Source organism: Apostichopus japonicus, chromosome 12 (genome assembly GCF_037975245.1).
Source record: "Apostichopus japonicus isolate 1M-3 chromosome 12, ASM3797524v1, whole genome shotgun sequence".
Lineage (NCBI taxonomy): Eukaryota > Metazoa > Echinodermata > Holothuroidea > Aspidochirotida > Stichopodidae > Apostichopus > Apostichopus japonicus.
In genome coordinates this window covers 1,803,642-1,823,604 of record NC_092572.1, presented here as the reverse complement: position 1 = coordinate 1,823,604, position 19,963 = coordinate 1,803,642, and the positions used below count along the sequence as shown (strand labels likewise).

Here is a 19,963-nt window from a genome sequence, read left to right as displayed (position 1 = left end):
GAAATGTTGCTCATCTGATGCAGAAGAGTTCTGCTTACAATACAAATAACTAAGTTTGACATTAGCATGGGTTAAATCTCGAGATATTTATTCATCGTCTTTATAAATGAGAATGATATATTGCCCCCTAATAACAATAAGCAGAGTGATCTGGTTTTTATTAGTGATATCAGTAGCTTGGTCACTTGGTGAACATTTTGATAGTACCAATGCATGAAATATTACGTTATTTAAATATGCTGTTCTGAAGAAAACAATAGTTAGAATGTTGTCATTCTAGTTGTAAGGCTCAAAGGGGTTTTAATTTAATCAAATATCACTAATTTATTTTTCGCAGAACTTCAAACATTTTTAATAGATTTTAAAACGTTTTCCTGTAGGTGTAAAAATGGCTTGCCAATCAACTTACCAAATCGAGAAGGGCAGCAATGCAACGATTGGGTGCAGTTCAACTGACGTGCCATAAGAGGTGTTTTGGTTTAATGGACCTACATCCAGTACAAAACCAATCCTTGTTTTAACGAATGACCAAAAATCTGGCACATTGTATGACGAAATTCGATTTGATATCAATTTAGAAGGCAAAATGTTAATTTCGAACGCGCAATTAGAAGATGAAGGCAAATACACCGTTGTTACTTATTTTTCGTCAGAAAGTTACCATCAAGAACAAATCACCTTACAAATAACAGGTAACATGTACTGTTCCAAATACAAATAGTAGTGAATGGGCATAATCTTAATGACTGGACATTCCCGTCACAGTATAAATGGAGTTCTAATTCTTGACAACATTTTATGTTAATCCTTTAAGTTCGTTAATCTTTTAAAGCATCAGGCAATCGTTGCTAGTATCGGTTTCATAGCAGATGTTGCAATAAATAGTTCTATTTTCACAAAACTGAGGAATCAATCAATACAGTTATATATATCGGTTTATTGTAGCATTATGGGGTAATATACAATTTAATAAAACTTGTTTATTGAAGAAAAGAAAGACTTCTCCCCTTCTTTTTATACAAAAATTCATTCAGATCTCAAATTGATACACATCTAATTTTTTTACATTTCCTTCATTATGCGCTGATGAAAAACTATCGATCATCGTAACATTTCCAGTGTATCTATCATGACTGTTGCGTCATAATGTACTATATACAATTGAAAAATTGATGTATTTTACTCCGAGCCAGACTTTATGTTTATGTTAACCTCCCGTTACAGTTTTAAATCAAATTGATACTTATTACGAATATATTGAATAATTGATTATATTTGTCAGTTCGTCCGCAGCAGGAATGCCCAAAGATCAGTGGTTGTAGCTCATGTTTAACTTGCGGCCTACGAGTAAACCAAACTGGTGAGCTAATATGTAGAGTTAGCGGATCCTGTCCTAAAATATCTCTACAATGGGAGATAAGTAATATCAACAGTCTGCAATTCACAACAAAAGAACCCATTTCACATTATATTAATGGTACATGGGACACATACATATCTGCCGAATACACAGTGTCAGCGTGTGGTGGGTTTGCAGAGATCAGATGCCTGTCTCAAGGAGATGTAAATCTTATGCAGCGTTCTGACAGTAATATTGAGATAAAAGCTGGTGAGTTTGTCTTGATCATCTATTGACTGTTAAAATGATTTTAAATAATCTTGAACACACAAGGCATTCTTAGTTTGTCGTTAACCAAGTAGTGGTGTAAAATGTTAAGCTAAAAAACAGAGAATTTGCTTATACTTAAAATTTTATGAATTATATTTAATAGATGAATATGTAACTACCGTAGTCGAGTATAGTAAAATGTGGCATCTTGAAGTTTAGTTCAAAGGTTTTTTTTTTTTTAAATTACATACCATTCATAATATTTAGTTAAATACAATACTCAAAAGAAACTACTCTGCACGTTGTTGAATACGGCTAGCTTTAGTTTGCTGTAATTCGTTTCGCTACTATGATCATTTACAATGTGTATGAACAACTATTGAATACGCGAACATTTCAAGCCAATGTATACTCTTTCTTTAGATTCATGTTCTTCGGACAACGTTGTTGCTAATTACTCTTCAACCGTACTTCCATCAGCTTCGGAAACGTCTCGTCCCTTTCCAATTCTTCCGTTTTCTACGCTGGTCATAATCGTTGTCGTTATTGTTTCTATGATGCCAGTGTGTTTTTGTTTATGGAAGAGACATAACACAGAGAAATATAGTAAGATTTTTTATTTGTTTTATTAAATCAATTTATTAATATTAAATATCAATGTCTTCAGCCTTAATATATATTCCCGTGGATGGGATAAATTGTGTACCACATTTCAGAAGTGTGTACCATTCATATATTGATTCACATAGACCTTTGTATTTTATTTATGTTAACAAGAAATAATTTACTATTTTTTATTTTAATTTGCATGCTCAGTTGACCTTCAAATAAAAATACCGCGATATGAATGAGAACAGAATCTAAAGATTAATTGCTCATGTGTTCTTCGGTATAGATTGGATGTCTGGTGTAAAATTAGAACAAATTTACTATGTTCGTAACAATATCATGATAACCCGACATTACAAAGTTAGCTTGAATACATCCATTAGTTAACTTTTTCCTCTATTTTGATTTTATCTCTGATCAAATCGTCAGTTGTTATATCATTGAAGACTTACGTGTTAACTTAAATGAACAAATTTTACTTTTCTTTTCTAAGGGACCCCTGAAGGAAGCATAGAAGAACTAAGCCATATGAATTAAAAGGTTACGAATTGCAAGTTTTATTTTAAGAACGTGTCCTACATAAATATCAACAGGTTATAGTGACGTATGAGGGTGTAATATTCTGCTTATAGAATCATGTAGTGCAGTAAAACAAAATCATAACTCTTGGTGTTAGATGTTGTGTGCAGGTTTACGTATCATCTCTTCCTACAAGTAATTACCTATACCCTTAAGTCTCAATCCTTAATTATCCTGAAATAGTCTGTTCAAACTGTATACACCTGAATCAGAATCCGCAGTATTTATTGACACTTTGTTGAAGAGTTGCAATCAAGTCCCGCCAGTCCGAGACCAGTATAGTATATGTAATAGGTTATTTTGAGGTTGACCCAACATAAAGTAGGCACTTCCTCTCTGGCACAAGTGTCTCTACCGTTCTGAATTTTGATGTCCAGGCAAAATACACATTTAAAGAATACTTTAAGCAAAATGAATTAACTGAAAGAGTTTTCATGGCCAGTCTTCTGCAAAGATCTATGGAAACATTTAAAACATAGAAAAGTAAATAAATAAGTAGTGGTTTAATTCTATAACTTTTTTCATATTTTCTTATGAAAACTTGTGGGTATAAAATAAGACATTTGTACAGCTCATAAAGTATTTGAAACTAAGAATCAATCAACACTTTCTTGTAAAACTGTACAAATCTCGTTGATGATACAAACTAATCTAGCTGAACGATCCAGAAATTATGTGGTGGCGCTTTCATCATCTTGCCATACAAAAGCTGTTCATCTGTGTATTTCTGGTTCTCCCTCTAAATGTATCCTTCTAGCCTACATATATGAAGGAGTCAATATCTTGTTCCATCTCCTAAAGAAAAGAAGCCATTGCCGCTTGCATTAGCTAGACTATACGATACAGTAGGCCACCCGTCACAGTGGCTCTAAATTTTGTTGTTATTGTTTTTGGGAGTAACTAAATGAATTTTTACTTAGGTTTACTTCTATAAACATTACCCTTTAAACTGCACTATATATCTTTATTTTCTTGTTTAATATCAATTGTTCAAATTTTCAATATCCTTCCATTTCCCCATTCAGGGATGGGCTGTTCTTAAATTGACTTATGCAGCACTTTAATAACAGCCCATCCCAACAATCGGCTTCATTCAGAAAATGCTGTAAATTTTACTGTGGTTAAAACTGCATTTGTAAGATTGCCTCCTTTCCTTTAACGAGGGTTCATCCTGACACTCAATGGTCTCAATTACGACAGCCCTGCTGTCATTACAATGACTTCACTTCAGCAGTAAAGTTCAGTAATAAATGAAGCGATATTTTGCTCGCGCCGGAATAGAACTATATGATTATTCGTGCAATTTATGATACTACCAGTTATGCTTGATTGATATATTCCAAGCGGCTGCTAAAACATTTAACGCTTGTTAAAAACAGGACCACGCGTACGTACACGTTACTGACATATATTCTTTTACTTGCTACAACGCTGCTGCATAAACATTCTTCTGGTCTATAGTAACATAAACGGTAGAAATGCGAATAAAACTTGTCAGTCTTTGCTTAAACAAATAATTATTCTTTTTCAGGCGACGTCAAACGTTAGCGTGTTTGAAGACGATTATCCTGCGACGAAATGTAAATCACTAAATAATAAGTATCACTAACTTTCGACAGTATTTGATCAGGGCATTAGATGTTATCATAAACTAGTAGTAAAGCGTATTCTATAGCAGTAATATATTTCCATAAGATAATCATTGTTTTAAGCTAGAGTTAAACATTTTCAAACTTTTCATTTTTTTTTAGCAGAAAAAGATAAAAAGCTAGAGAATCTCGTGTCTCTACTCTGTGAGAGCTATAAACATCACCTGTACTTGAATCTTTTCCCCGGAAAAGCTGTATCTCTCAATATTGATACCTTGTACGTGGATAGACAATGTTCCGTTCAATGGATGAATGACAAGTATCCACAAAAGACAACTACCGGTAAATTGATGATGAATAAAAACCTTCTCAAGAACAAGTTTGTTATATTGAAAGCAGATCTTGGATATGGGAAAACAGCATGTTTTCTACAGATGGTAAATCAATGGATTCAGGAAAAAGAGAAAACGTTTGTTCTAATTTATGTACATCTGAATTACAAAAACTACCAGAAGAATATCATTGAATTAATATTGGACGATCTAGCCTCAAATTGCAATTTAAAAACCAAAGATGTCTCTGCTATTTTGTTGAATGAGCCTGTCATTGTTCTGATAGATGGCTTTAGCGAACTGTATGTAGACGACCTGCGTGGTAATGTGTCAGCATATGTTCGCGAACTTCTAAATAGAACATTCCCTCGCCAAACAGAGATTTCTAAGAATAAAGTACCTGATGAGAATACCATTCGAAAGGGCCGTAACGAAATGCAACTACTTGATGGAGATGGAAGCGAGATTTGCGAAGCCATAACAACAGCTACTAAATAAATGAGAGTTTGGATTGCACTGCGCCAGACTGATGGCATATGTTCAAAAAACTATAAGTCTACGATCATTGAGCTCAGCGAATTTAAAAAGGAAGAAATAACAGAATTATCAAAAAGAATTAACAACTATCATCTTTGCTGTAGAGGTATCCATCGTGAAAAAGCTGACACTCTGGTGATAGGAAAGAACGCTCTTTTTTCTCAAAGTTTACATTCTGCCCAAGATACCGTTGAAGGTGAAAAAGCTCCCATGTTGGAAAACAGTAATTTCATTGAGTCTTGGGGTTTTGCTCGTGTTCCCAACGTTCCTTTATTCTTATCGACATTGCTATATCTGGACGTTGACAAAAGCACAGAAGGTGTGCGTCCGGCGGGCCTTTGGTGTATGTCAAATATTGTTGAATCTTGCATTGACTGTATGGAAGATCATTACAAGACAAAGCTAAATGTGAAGAAAGTCGAATTTTGTCAGGTGAGGAAAGAAATAGAGAAGGCTTTGCTTAGTGCATTATATAAGAAGGCTCCACAGTCTGTCAACGAATGGAAAGAACTACCAGAAGGTGATCTTAAAGGAGCTCTTTTAACAGGTCTGCTGCAGACAAACGAGTATTCATCGAATGATGCTTCCAGTTCAAAGAACTATTGTGTTAGTCTTCGTTATCCAGTTCTAAGAGGAGTTTTCTTAGGACAGTTTATTCTAGATGATTTCAGTAAATTCAGCAAACTTTCTACCCCAACAAATCTTCAAAATAAAGACTTCTTAGATGCGTTAAGATACATTTGCGGTAAAAAATGTGATACAAATTTCAAAACGAAAGTTCTTTTGAGACTAAAGAAGGCGGATATGTGGGATGATTTTATAGATTGCTTTTACGAAGTTCAAAGCACAGAAGTTAAGGACACAATAATTTCCTCTTTGGAAACAAAGGAGGAGATCAAATTAAAACGACTAGACAGCTCGTATCATGAACGCAATGTGAAGGAATTCTCCATGTTATGTAAGAACAAGAATGTAAATATGTGAATAAGTCAGTTGTGAATATCTTACGTGACAAAATCTTCAAATACTTGCAAAGTTGTATAGTGCACTATGTTCCTTTCTCTTATTGATCAGATCTTCTATGCTAAAGCCATAATAAATGTTAGTTTTTTTATTTAATTGTAGCGAATATTTACTTTACCTCGCTTTTTTAGCCAACTTGAACGCATGAGTAAAGTTTATTTTTTTTACCGAGTAATGTTTTATTTATGAGCAATTAATGAATGATTTCATGCAACTCTTTTCTTTTAATCAAGGACGGTTTCACATATTTGTGTTAACCACATGTACAGATGCTTGGCTAGTCAATACTGCGAACTGTATTGTAATGACATTTTTATAACGAATAACATTTCAACTCATGTTAATATGAACCTAAGGATGTTATTTACATTGCCTTGACATTTTATAGGAGAAGATCACTTTAAAACAAGTAGACTGCTTGTATCATGAGCGTAATGTAAAGGACTTCGTCACGTTCTGTAAGAAAAAGAATGTAAGTATGTGAATAAGTAAGATAAGAATATCTTACGTGACACAATTTATAAAAACTTGCATAGTTGCATAGTTCACTTATTTCCTTTTCTCTAATTGATCAGATATTTTATGCTAAAACCATAATAATGTTTGTTTTTCTTTTTTAATTTGAGCAAATATTTACTTTACCTCGCTTTAGCCAACTTGCATGTCATGAGAAATGCCTAGTTTTGTTTTACCGAGTAAAGTTTTATTTATGAGCAATTGGAAATGATTTCATACGTTTTTGCTCATTTTATCGAGGACGGTTTTTCATATTTGTGTTAACCACATATACAGATGCTTGGCCAGTCAATTATAAGAACTATATTGTAATGCAATTTTGATAACGAATAATATTACAACTCTTGTTAATATGAACCTGAGGATGTTAATTACATTGCTTTGAAATTGTATATATGGTATACATAATGGTAACGTGATAATTTCTCAGCGAAATCTGCTCGCATAATATTTGTTCTAAATTTCAAATTATGGTCATTTGAAAGACCATAGAGTTCATAGTTATATTACCGTTTATTTAATATTACCGCTAATGAGAAAAAATATGTTATACACTTACAATTATAATGTCTTTTATCGGTTTTTAAACAGTACCCTCGTGGCATGATAATTTTTGAGACCGAAGTTGACATATCCTTTCTCATCAATCTACAAATACCGAATGTTCAGGGAGTGGTTATAATCGGAAGGGAACTATACGAAGCTGCAGTGCTTCTCTTAGTTAAGTGGATCGCGAAAAAGCCTAAAGTACAGTTTCAGTAAGTAATGACAAGCCTTTATTATTCACTTTGGATAACTACTACTACAATGTCTAAAAATTTCACATAGCTACAAATCTTTCCTAAAGTTTAGTCAGTGCCAGTAGCACTATCAACAATATTTACATCGGATAATAACTGCGTGTTACAGTATCAATATTTTGGATGATAATTATAAGTTAGATGTTTAACATTGTCTCAACAACATTACCATGGCAACAGTTCTAACATTTCTGTTTGTTTTAGATTCCACGATTGCGCCATGGATACATTTTCTGGCGAAACTATCAGAAAGCTGAAACAAGTTACGTCACGCTTGCATGATAAGATTCAGAGTAAGTATCGAACGTGTGTTATGCATAAGCAAACTACGTGTTGTCTCTTAACGTATTACTAACTCAATTACGAGATAAAAATACCAAGTTAAACCATGAAAGGAGCATTTCCATGCATTAGTTGTGCTTGACCTTATTGTTTATGCAGTTCTAGGAGCATTACGAAAATGGAAATAACTGTGTTGTTTTTGTATCTTTTGTGTTGTTGTGGATTTATTCTTTTAAATGCAAGAAATGAGTCTTTTTTACTGTGCAGGGACAGAGTAAGTCATTTCATACTTCTTGCAAGTGTAAACTTATGTAGCAATATTTTAAGCTGTGTAACAATCACCTATGGCTAATAATATTTTTCCCGTCAATGAGTTATCTGCTGAAGACTTTTTACCTAACACAAATTTCGACATGCATGATATTAGTAACCACGGAAATCAATTGAATGATCTTAATTTCCAACCTTTTAACTATACAGATTACAAATCTCTTGATTATGAGCAGGATATTGATGCTGATAATAACCTATTTAATTCATTCAATAATGTTAACTGTAGCTATTATACTGACAACTTCTTTAAAGATGATGCAAATGATTGTGGCCTGTCCGTCGTGCATTTTAATTGTAGAAGTCTTGGTGCAAATTTCTGTTACCTTGTTGATTATTTAAACAACTTACATTTTAACTTTGATATCATAGCTATCAGTGAGACTTGGTTGAGTCATGTCTCAAATACTGCTCTTTTTCAACTCACTGGATATGATTTTCACCATATAGATCGAAAAGACAAAAGAGGTGGCGGAGTTGCGATTTATGTTCGCAATACCCTAAAATATAGTGTTTTGACTGATATGGGTTTTGCATTGACTAATGTACTTGAGTGTATAACAATTAAGGTTTCTGTGCCAAACAAAAAGATTGTTTTGATATCTTGTATGTACAGACAACCTGATTCATCTGTTGAAGTATTGTGTGATACTCTTGAGAAACTGTATAGACATAAAAGATGTAATGTTTATCTGTGTGGAGATTTCAATCTAAATCTGTTGAACTGTGAGCACAGTAATCATGTACGTGATTTTTTGAATGCCTTGTGTAGTTTAAGTATGTTTCCTTTGATAGATAAACCCACGCGTATCACCAGTCAGTCTGCTACATCAATTGATAACATTTACACAAATGGTATCACCAGTCAGTCTGCTACATTAATTGATAACATTTACACAAATGTCTTGGGGGCCGAACATAATTGTGGTATATTAGTTTGTGATGTAAGTGATCATCTCCCCATTTTTACAATTTGTAGTCATGGATACGATACAAAAAGTCAAGTTCCTGACAATGGTTGTATCTACATAAGAAATCAAAGTGATGTAAATATGAATGCATTTTATAGCAAGCTTAGTAATGAGTCATGGGAACAAGTTTACACTGCGGAAAATGTTAATTCTTCATACAATAATTTTATTGATATTATTACAAGGTGTTTCAATGAAACTTGTCCTATCAAGTTGGTGTCAGCCAAGAGGAAATTTAAGGACAAGCCATGGATGACCAAAGGGCTGAAAAATGCTTGTAAGAAGAAAAAAGTGCTTTATATAAGATTCTTAAAGAAAAGAACAAGTGAGTCTGAACTGAGGTACACAAGTTATAAAAATAGGTTAAATTCAGTCTTAAGATCTTGTAAAAGGGAGTATTATTCAGAGCTTATAAATAAGCATAGTGACAATTTGAAAGAGACATGGAAAGTGTTGAACAGTATAATTAACAGAAATTGTGGAAATAAAAGTAGCTATCCTGATACTTTTGTTGAAAATGATAAAGAGGTAACAGGTGAGGCCATTGCTGATAGGTTCAATCATTTCTTTACAAGTATAGGACCAAACCTAGCAGCTCAAATCCCTCATAAAGATGGGTCTATTTTTGATTATCTTAAAAATCACAATATGAATTCTATGTGCTTAGCAGATACAGACACTTCAGAAGTGCTACAAGTTGTGAGTAATTTTTCTAGTAAGACATCTGTTGATTGTAATAACATGAGTATGTTAGTTATAAAAGATATTATATTATATGTAGTTGAACCTTTAACATTTATTTGCAATAGGTCTTTTGCCAGTGGTATCTTTCCAGATGCAATGAAAGTTGCTAAAGTCATTCCAATCTATAAAACTGGAGATAAGAATACTTTCAATAATTATAGACCTATTTCACTGCTTCCACAGTTTTCAAAAATTCTTGAAAAGTTGTTTGATGTAAGGTTGGATGATTTCATTGCTAAGCATAATATTCTCTCTGAGAACCAATACGGTTTCAGGTCCGGTAGGTCCGCTAATATGGCAATACTTGAGCTTGTTGAAAAAATTACATCTTCTTTAGACCATAAGGAAGCAGCCGTTGGGGTATTTATAGATTTGAAAAAAACATTCGATACTATTGATCATAATATCTTACTTAAAAAATTAAATCATTATGGTTGTCGTGGTATTGTCCAAAATTGGCTCTCAAGCTATTTATCAAACCGGAATCAGTATGTTCAAGTTAACAATAAAAAGTCTGGTTTATGTAATGTATTGTGTGGGGTTCCGCAAGGATCAATCCTTGGACCTAAACTTTTCATTTTGTACTTGAATGATATTTGCAATGTTACCAATATATTGAATTTCATTTTTTTGCAGATGACACAAACATATTCTGCAGTCATAGTGACATCAATACATTATGTAATTTGGTCAGTACCGAACTTCAGAAGTTAAGTAGATGGTTTGCCCTTAATAAATTATCATTGAATGTAAACAAAACAAATTATATGATTTTCTCCAACCATTCCACATGTAACAATGTCAACATTACTATAGATGGTTTAGAAATTGACCAAGTTAACTGTGTCAAGTTTCTTGGTGTGTTTCTTGACTGTAAACTCTCCTGGAAAGATCACATTTCCCATATTTCAAGTAAACTTTCCAAAAGTATTGGTGCTATTTACAAAGCTAGCCATGTTCTTAATACACATGCTCTGTATTCTTTATATTGTGCTATTTTCCTTCCTTATTTGAATTATTGTGTGGAAGCATGGGGTAACACTTACAAAACCAATGTACATCCAATATTTTTAAAACAGAAAAAGGTTATTCGTATTGTCTGTAAGGCTAAATTTTTGGACCATACTTCCCCACTATTTCATAAGTTACGAGCACTTAAGTTTTTTGATCTTATTGATTTCAATACAAGTATTTTCATGTATAAAGCTTTTCATAATAGTCTGCCATCAACTTTGCAAAGCTATTTTGTACTTAGTAACAATAAGAGATTTTATGGCAATTTTTATTTGAATTATGCAAGAACAAAGAAAAAACAATTTTCTATTTCCTTCTCTGGTGTTAAAATTTGGAATTCATTGGATAAAACCATTAAATCTGCTGTTACATTAAGTTTGTTTAAAAATGACTTAAAAACAATTTCCTGACAGCCTATGATGATGATTGTTTAAATTAAGTTATACACCTTCTCGTATATGCCACAACACGTGTGTTTTTATTTTCAGTGCTTTCTGTATTTTTTTTTCTTCCATTTATTATTGCCATCACCAATTTACCTTCACTGTATTACATGTATAGACAGATACATAACTGGGGAAAGTATTTATAAGCATTTTGCTTCTTTTTTCTCCATTTCCATTAAATCTTGATTTATCTACATATATATCCATTCAACGAATGTTGTCTCTATATTGTATTGTGCTTTCTGTGAGCTTATAAATGTTACGCTCAACATTCTTGTATTTAATTGATGATGGAAATAAATGATGTCAATGTCAATGTCAGTATTTCTCTCTAATCATATCCGTTTTGTATCCTGTTTCGTCTCCACAGTTGATCGTTCATCAGGGGGTTCCTGGATGAAATTCAACAACAATGTAACTTATAACTTCGACACTGGTCAATGGGAAACAACACAACAAAGTCAGCAGTACGACTTTACTGCCTATCCTCCATCCTAGTTATGTGCAAATGGATTAAATATGAAGACATAACAATGCTGTGGTCATAAGTCATTGATCATGGAGATCGCAATTTGATGCAATGATTTATCATTGTTTTTAATACAGACATTTGTTTTCTCAAGCAAAATTCTGACGCACTAAAGCAAACATAATTTCAAGCAGAGATCATTGTACAATGCTACTGTGATCTGTACATTTACAACCTCAAGTTGCAGTTTAAATTATATATATATATATATATATATATATATATGTCGTAAACAGTGTTACAAATTATCGTAGAATCAACTGTAGATTAGGGTTAGGGTAAATTATATGTTTACGCAGGAAAGACAGAGAGATGGTTTTCAGTTGTCATGATGCATGCAATTACTTATCGTGTAACGTTAAAATCAAAATACCAGTGCGCAGATAATCAAGTAGCTCCCTTTGTGAAAAGTTCACATACAACATATGCTTCCCTAATAGTATCCTTTCTGGAAGTACAATACATAATAAAGAAGCAACATGTTGCCAAATGCCAAGTAAACAGAAATAATCCAGCGTCACTAAAATGAATTTTATTTTTTCATGAAGTAATTTCAACAAACTGCCACAAATTGCTACAAATCTCGAAATCTGAGACTGAACTAATATCACGGCAATTCTACTGCTAAAGCTGTAAAATTGAGGCCTCCTAGTATGGTAATATCGATTTTAATGAAGTACCTGTGTTATACTTATTCTGGTAAATGTGTTTGTTAATTAAGATGGAAACGTGAGTGTTCGTTTCATTAGTTAATTGTATTCAGAGAATGACGTAAAATTACCGTAGTTCATTGTATGTTTTAGCTTTAAGGATTCAAGGATTTCAACGTAATCAGCCAATAACCAATCGAGCAGCAGGAACATTTGGCCCTTATTAGCAATATTTACTAATATCGGGGCGTTCATTTGGACAAATACGCGTGAATAATTCAAGTGTAATAACATCGACATGCATGAAGAACAATTGAACATATCCGCTTTATCGATCTTTATTGTTATAATCCTACAGTTGGGTTGTCAATTTATTTGTGATAACCCCCCATGTTTTTCTGAGTAGTTTTACCATATATATTGCAGTGTTGACGTTGTATTTCGACATTTGGAGGTACTGTATTCTCAATATTAAAACTTTCTTTAAATGTTCATATTTTGTTTCCTTTTTAAATGATTTGAGGCTTTTATTAAAAATAACTACAGATCTGTAAAATTGCAATTGTGGTATATAAATTCCGACGTTTCGCGTCGAATTTTCCATTTTTGATTCAGTCAATGATACACGGACCTGTGCACTTGCAATTGGTTTTATTTTACTTCACTGTTTTTATATGATATGTAGCAAAACTATTAATAGGTTAATATGCTTTACGTGTAACTCCATTCAATGTGAATAAAACGTATTATTTAAAACGCAACTAGCATGATGTTCAAGTCATCTATTTTCATTTTTTTGCCTAAATTATGTATTAATTTTCATCACGATCGTCATCGTCGTCATGATCAACAATAATATGTAAACAAAGACATGTGACACAACCGGAACTATGGATGTGACAGGTCCAATGCACTCAAACATTGTAACGCGAGTAACAGAACCATTGTAACGCGAGTAACTGGACCATATGTGATGCGGGTAACGAATATTTTCAAATGATGTCAAATTTTATAATTTGTAATACAGTGTGACTTACCAAGGACACGTTACCAATATATGCTATGCTCAAACTTGCTAAAACCTACATTAGGTGGAGTTGGATGCTAAACTGTTAACCCAAATGCATCATAATAGTTCCAGAAATTTAAAAGCACACCACTATGAATATTGATTGTAGAAATATACAGCAGTTGGCTAGGTGTTGTAACTTTTGTCGCGAAGCTTTTTCTTGTAATGTTCCTTATTTAGACCAATTCTATTAACTTACAAACATTCCAAATTCACATCGCATTAAGGTAATCAACTCTCATGCAGAGTTGTTCACCTTGTCCAATGACAGTTTGGCGCTAGCTATGTGAGTGTACCCAGATCTAAAAGCCACAAAATCGAAGATCACTGTAGGGGACTGGTATGTTGTTGACTATGACGGTTCACTGTTCCCAGGAGAATACAACGGCATTAGCTCATAGCAAGACATCTTGTTTCAGTGACGTCAAGGGATGTGCATTACTGGAAATGGAACCAACTACAAGCATAGCTCTACTACTTACATTACCACACGGTTAAGGCACTGGAAAAACTGAAGTTGCCAACAATCGAAGACATTTCAAGGTTTGCTTGCTCATTAAATGAAAACAAAAGAAGATGATTTAGCTTTCTCTGTCATTAAACTTTGAATCTATAGGTTGTGCATCATACTAGAATTAAACTTAGCAATGCATATGTGTCCAACTTACAGTAGCTATGGTTACCAAATATTGCCTAAAGTGTAACACGAGTAACTGAGGAATTGCCCACTAACAAAATGGAATTGTCAGTAAGGAGAAAGCAAAGTATCAATTTTGTAGTTGTGCGTTTACGCTGCAATATATGTTGCTTGGTAATTGTTTTTCATTTAGTAATTATTTCGTAATTTGTATAGTTTTAACTGAAATTTAAATGAAATTTTAGAACAGTTTCTTCATTATGCAACAACCAAACCACATATTGGGTAACGGTTAGGTCATATACCTCTCGGAAAATAAATAGGTCAAAACAGTAGGAAATGAGATAGTTACATTCTGATATATTTCGGTTGTTTTTTGTTTTTGATTACATATATGTAACATAATGTGTACGTTTGGTAATAGCAGGGAAATCCTTCTCGATGTCAAGTTTTCTCAGATCTCATCTCTCTTAGTTTCTCATGCTATGCATCATCGGTGTACGCAAGCGTTGTATCAAGAACGTTAATGTAAACACAAAATGTATGCTTTGGCGATTTTTGTTTTACTCTTTGAGCACGGGTAAAAAAGTGTAAATTAAAGCTTTGTTTGAGGCACGAAATATAAAAAAAACATTAATGTAATTATTCTGTGTAATTTGCTCACCAATATGCTCATAGAGTCGTTTTTTTTTTGTAGGCTCATCCATTAACTAAGCCTAGCGTAGCGTAAAAGATCATTGGAAGAATTAGTGATACAGCTGTAAATTTGGTAGGTCTAAGGCAAGAGTAATCGTAGTGAGTCTTCAACAATGTCTTCAAAGGACTAATGCCTTTAACTGTTGACGTCTCTCGTTCATTATTCTCTTCGTAAACTTTTCATCAATGGCATGTAGCCACGAACAAGACGCACAGCGGTGGACCAATCGATTAAAGACACATCAAATATGGTATTCTGATCATTAATTTCAGAATCAAATGTGAAGTATCCAAATAAACTGATAACAACTACACTTTTTTTTTGGAATTTCCTGTTACAATATGCAGTAAAAAAACTACTCGGATTTGAATACTAACTTCAGGCTTGTTTTTATCGTACTTAGATCACATAATGAAATTAAATATCAGAAGTAAATTACTTTATTGACAAATTTATGAGTAAATTTAAAACATTTGTTTCTGTATTCGAGTACCTTTTTTTAATTAATTATTAGCATAGTGGTTGAGTTTCGACTTGAAATTGATTAACGTGGAACGTTGCAAGAGCACAACTAATCAGCAAGCTTTATATAAACTTGTATATTAGTGTCGTGTTTTCAAAGTTTGTTGTTAAAAGAAAAACTAGGTTTCAAGTAATAAGTAATTCCCATTTTGTTAACTATTTCTTTGTCCTATAACCGTTCATATATTATTATTAGACTCATACAAAAAAGGTGTTTTGGGGTTACTTTTAGCCCACAATCTGTGCCACTTGGTATTTGCAAAATATAGGTTTAGCATCGAACAAACTTTATATCCAGCTTTGAATCCAAAGTTCAAGTAGATAAGCGAGTCCAGGGCATTGCAATAACAATATATTAAAATTGCATGCAGAGCTGTGCTATGTCTTGGTAACGCAATGCTCTTGTTAAATTATATTTTACATTGTACCATTGGGATACACAGCTTAAAACAATTAGAGCGACATTGGCGATCTGATATACATTTTAGTATGGGTGCTATTGATAATAATCCTTTAGCAAAGTACATTTACCAAGAAATGTAATAAATTAATTATTTAATGACACATATACATGTCGCCATAAGCGAATTTAACTCTTTACACACAATTTGGGGCGGCATAGCATAAAATAACACTTCGTGCGACATTGTCGATTTAATGTTATTTAGTCACACTAGACCATGGTTGGGACTTCAGTATGTGTGCTATATGTACTATACCTTTGCAACAAACATATACCAAATAATTGAATTAGTTAATTAATTACACATATACATGTCACCCTATGTGAATTAACTCTTTGGAACAAAACCTCGGGTAACATAGCAAAAATAATCAGTTAGGGCGACAGCGGTGTGCTTCTATTAAAAAAAAATACTTGTAATATAATATCATCTTTAATTTTAGAGTAATGTCTTCTTTAAATTTGAAGTTCAACCCAGTGTGTTTCTCAAATTTAGGGAAACTTGATCTTATACAGTGTTACTATATCATGTTCGCGAAAGCTATCTTCTTGCAAATTGCAGTGATAACATCTAAGCGTATCTTTAATCATGATAATACATTTCAAGTCATACCTACTACATACGAGAAATGACGGCGACTCAGAAATGTCCAAACGACCACTTTCAAAGCTTGAGTCAGGCATATATGGCATAATGCTTAATGTTACATTCAAACCCCTCTCTCAAGCTAAACATACTCCCAAACTACTGCAGTGGTAGTCCACGATGTCTGTTTTTTTACTCAGAAAAACAATTCTCGTAACTTCCTAAAAGTAACAGGTCCCTCAGTTTGGTCCCTCTATTCACACAAATGTCCCATGAAGTACAACAGTGATGTCCCATAAGTTGATCTACTTGATCAGTTTACGCAGTATTTACTGTGTCGAATACGTGATTCGGGCGATGGACCGTACGGCGCCTACGCTTTAATTTGTGTGACGTTTTCATCTATATGTCACTGATTGTTATTGGTTCTTCTGTTCAAATTAGTGGTACCCCAGAGTGGAGGCTACTGGCCCTTGAAAACCGTTAATGGTTTCGAAAGGAACGCGTCTGGGTTAGGGGACAGGATGGGTGCCTAACCTGATAAGAGTTCGTCTCTGAAGAGAGAATCATCAGACAACAAAAACGTGGAGGTAGTAGCCGATTCTTGATTGTTTACGGCCCGACTCCACTATGGACCGCATTTTGTGGACACATTGATGTACATGTGTGAGTATGAGGATTTCAATACTGTATCAGTAATACTGTTCATTTGGGCGCGCTGGTGTGTGTGGAGGGGGTGGGAAGGAGGCTATTGAAATGTTGCACTGCACCTTTTCGCTTCTGATAACATACTTTCAGAGTAGGAAGCACCAAACAATATTAATAACATGCAATTTTTCCAAAAATGGGAGACTCAAATAACTTCGCATGAGTATATATGTTATACCAAGGGTGCAAAGCAAAACATTTATCCTTGTGGAATTGTTTCCGGTGTCAAATCATAAGTCACTGATCGGGGTCCAGCGGCGGAGGGCCCATTTTTCACACATGGGCAAGCCCAATGACATTTGGTGTAAAGGGCTGTTGAAAATGGAACATCGGTACATACATGTCTGCAATATATATTTTTCTTGAGCAGGTGATATTTCTGCAGCAAATTGTAAATGACAAATAATATTGAGTGTAATTATAAAGAAACCTTTTTTATCCATAAGTGATCATCATAGACTGGACTCTGGCTCAAGTCTGAGTTCATCTTAATCCGAGTCATTATACAGAAAAATGGACTCACGTCCACAGTCTGGACTGAGTACTATAGCACTGGCGCAATTAAAGAATAATATATAAGTTGCGTAACTGAGAAACAGAACATGGAAAATAGAAGCTAAACCCGCCTGTGCAATTTTGAATTTTCTGCAAAATATCAACTTTAAAAGTCGGAAAACACAAACATGCCCTAAAACAATAATAATACAGTTATATTTTATATGGCAGAGCCCGACAATTTTCGACTAGTAAATGTACATTTAATTTCAAATTGACCTTTTTTTCTATCTGGCTCATGTTTCTGAGATATTAAGAACAATGGAGTATTTCCTTCTTCACACCTGCATTATACCATTAGGATATACAATATGAAAACACCACTTAGAGTGACATGTAAATGTCTTTAAACTATTGTTAATGCTGCAGTTAGGTATCATTTGAAGAGTTCACTGAGCAAATTACAAGTACCAAATAACTTACTTTAATAATTACAGATTTGACAATTATGGCGACATTTACTTTTTTTACTAAGTGAGGAATTTATTGTAACACTCTTATAGCACTTAGGGCAACAATTAGGTTTGAAATAATACTTAAGATTGGTAACATGTATTCCATCCACGGACTATATGAGGGTTGATGATATGGAACGAAGGGATCGGCATTGAATATTTGATGAGCTTTAGGTTAGTATATGATACTAGCACAGAGCGGTATTCCGTGACACATGCTGTGTTACTTCCATTTCCAATAGATAGTCTACCGATGAAGGGGTAGGGTCAGGCACCATACACCATCATTTTACAAATAACCAACATGAGCTTTTAGCCTATTAATATATATATCATAAGCGTTATTTCACTGATTTCTATCTGTTAAACCACTCCTGAATAATCAATGTAATGATGCTGAGGTAATATGTACTTGCATAGTATCACCATTATAAAATCATACCAAATGAGACCATGCTATAACAGTTGTAAATGCATCAAATATAATACTTTCACCAAAAACAATAATGATCATATACTACCCTTAACTGATAAATATATACCAAGAATAATGTACATTTATTGTGTTCTTCTGGAGATAAAGTGTTCTATTAGACTGCTTGCTGACACACTTACACACGCCCACCAACTCAAGCATACACACGGACACGTTTGACCCCTCCCTCAGTCATATACTTCCAGAGCCTAAGAGAGTAGGTTATCAGGTAAATTAACCGTTACCATAACAAATGTTGCTATGGCAACCGATATAGCTGTATATGGCAAGTGAACTACAATATCTCATCCTTCCTATGGGAGCGATGAGCTAATCACACTGACTTGAAATAAGCAGAGGACATTTCACTTTAACAGCTAGTTGTCGCAAATCTAGGAGGAGTAACGTAAACATTGTTAATGTTTAGGTACACAATTATTCCATGTTTATTAATATGTCATACTGGCATGAATTAATAATTATTTTTCCGTGTTATGCAATACATATAAAACATGACATGGCAATTGTCTGTCATTTTTACGCACATGTTGATAACAATGAGAACATCTTTGCATGTAATTCAACCAGGAAGTTGTTATGAAACAACACCCTGATTCAACTGTATTGCACGTAATATGTCTTCATAGGTAGCATACAGCATCCGGGTGGTCAAGGTTACATGAAATGTACAGAACATTAATATTCCGAGAAGGTAACTCTAGCAGGATTCGGGGCTGTCTGGGTATAGAAACGCTCACCAATGATTTACAAAGCCTAGTTTACTGCAGTTCACACTCCAGCATTGTAGATTTGTTCTGCATAGGTAGGTTGAGCGGTATGATGGGCTCTCATAGGTAAATACGTCGTAGGTATCGGTATTTCGTAAGAACTGTCCGCCATTAATTTCTCAAATATCTGTTGACATAATATATATATATGTGCGTTTATTGGAGGTTGTTGGCAGCATGGTATTTATAATGCTATGTATACAATATAATTAAAGATTATATGAGTTGTTCTGATTGGTATGATACTAAAGTCTCCTTAAGAAAACGGGTTCTATGACTTACAATGTGGTAATGAAGCGATCATTTTCAGATATTTGCAAACGAGATACATAGGAAAACGTCTTTAAAAGACCGTCATAAACAACTTATAAGACATGCATTCACACTACCACAAGGACTGTGGTTGATAGTTTATTTGGCGCGCATGAAGATCCGAGAACCAGTTACA

General features: G+C 33.8%; 2 protein-coding genes and 1 long non-coding RNA gene across 6 annotated transcripts in view; 2 read left to right on the top strand and 1 right to left on the bottom strand.

Moving 5' to 3' along the window:
* The first annotated feature begins 419 nt into the window (after positions 1-419).
* Positions 420-2,148, top strand: LOC139977709 (uncharacterized). The gene is made up of 3 exons (XR_011796642.1): positions 420-692; positions 1,283-1,609; positions 2,033-2,148. It is a non-coding gene; the product is annotated as an uncharacterized lncRNA (long non-coding RNA).
* A 2,960-nt stretch (positions 2,149-5,108) lies between these two features.
* LOC139977693 (uncharacterized) lies at positions 5,109-13,333 on the top strand. 2 transcript variants are annotated; one of them, XM_071987204.1, is made up of 5 exons: positions 5,109-6,227; positions 6,667-6,750; positions 7,386-7,552; positions 7,799-7,887; positions 11,752-13,333. In XM_071987204.1, the coding sequence occupies exons 1-5, from the start codon at positions 5,217-5,219 to the stop codon at positions 11,877-11,879; spliced, it is 1,479 nt and encodes a 492-aa protein (XP_071843305.1). In that variant the 5' UTR covers positions 5,109-5,216; the 3' UTR covers positions 11,880-13,333. The 2 variants fall into 2 exon arrangements, with proteins under 2 accessions (XP_071843305.1, XP_071843306.1); XM_071987205.1 differs by lacking the exon at positions 6,667-6,750.
* Positions 13,334-17,298: 3,965 nt separating this feature from the next.
* Positions 17,299-19,963, bottom strand: part of LOC139977685 (uncharacterized) — a 39,337-nt gene continuing 36,672 nt past the window's right edge. For all 3 annotated transcript variants that reach the window (XM_071987182.1, XM_071987183.1, XM_071987184.1), the window contains exon 16: positions 17,299-19,642. In XM_071987182.1, the coding sequence (XP_071843283.1) occupies positions 19,517-19,642 (126 nt within the window). In that variant the 3' untranslated portion in view covers positions 17,299-19,516. The remainder of the gene's footprint in view (positions 19,643-19,963) is intronic.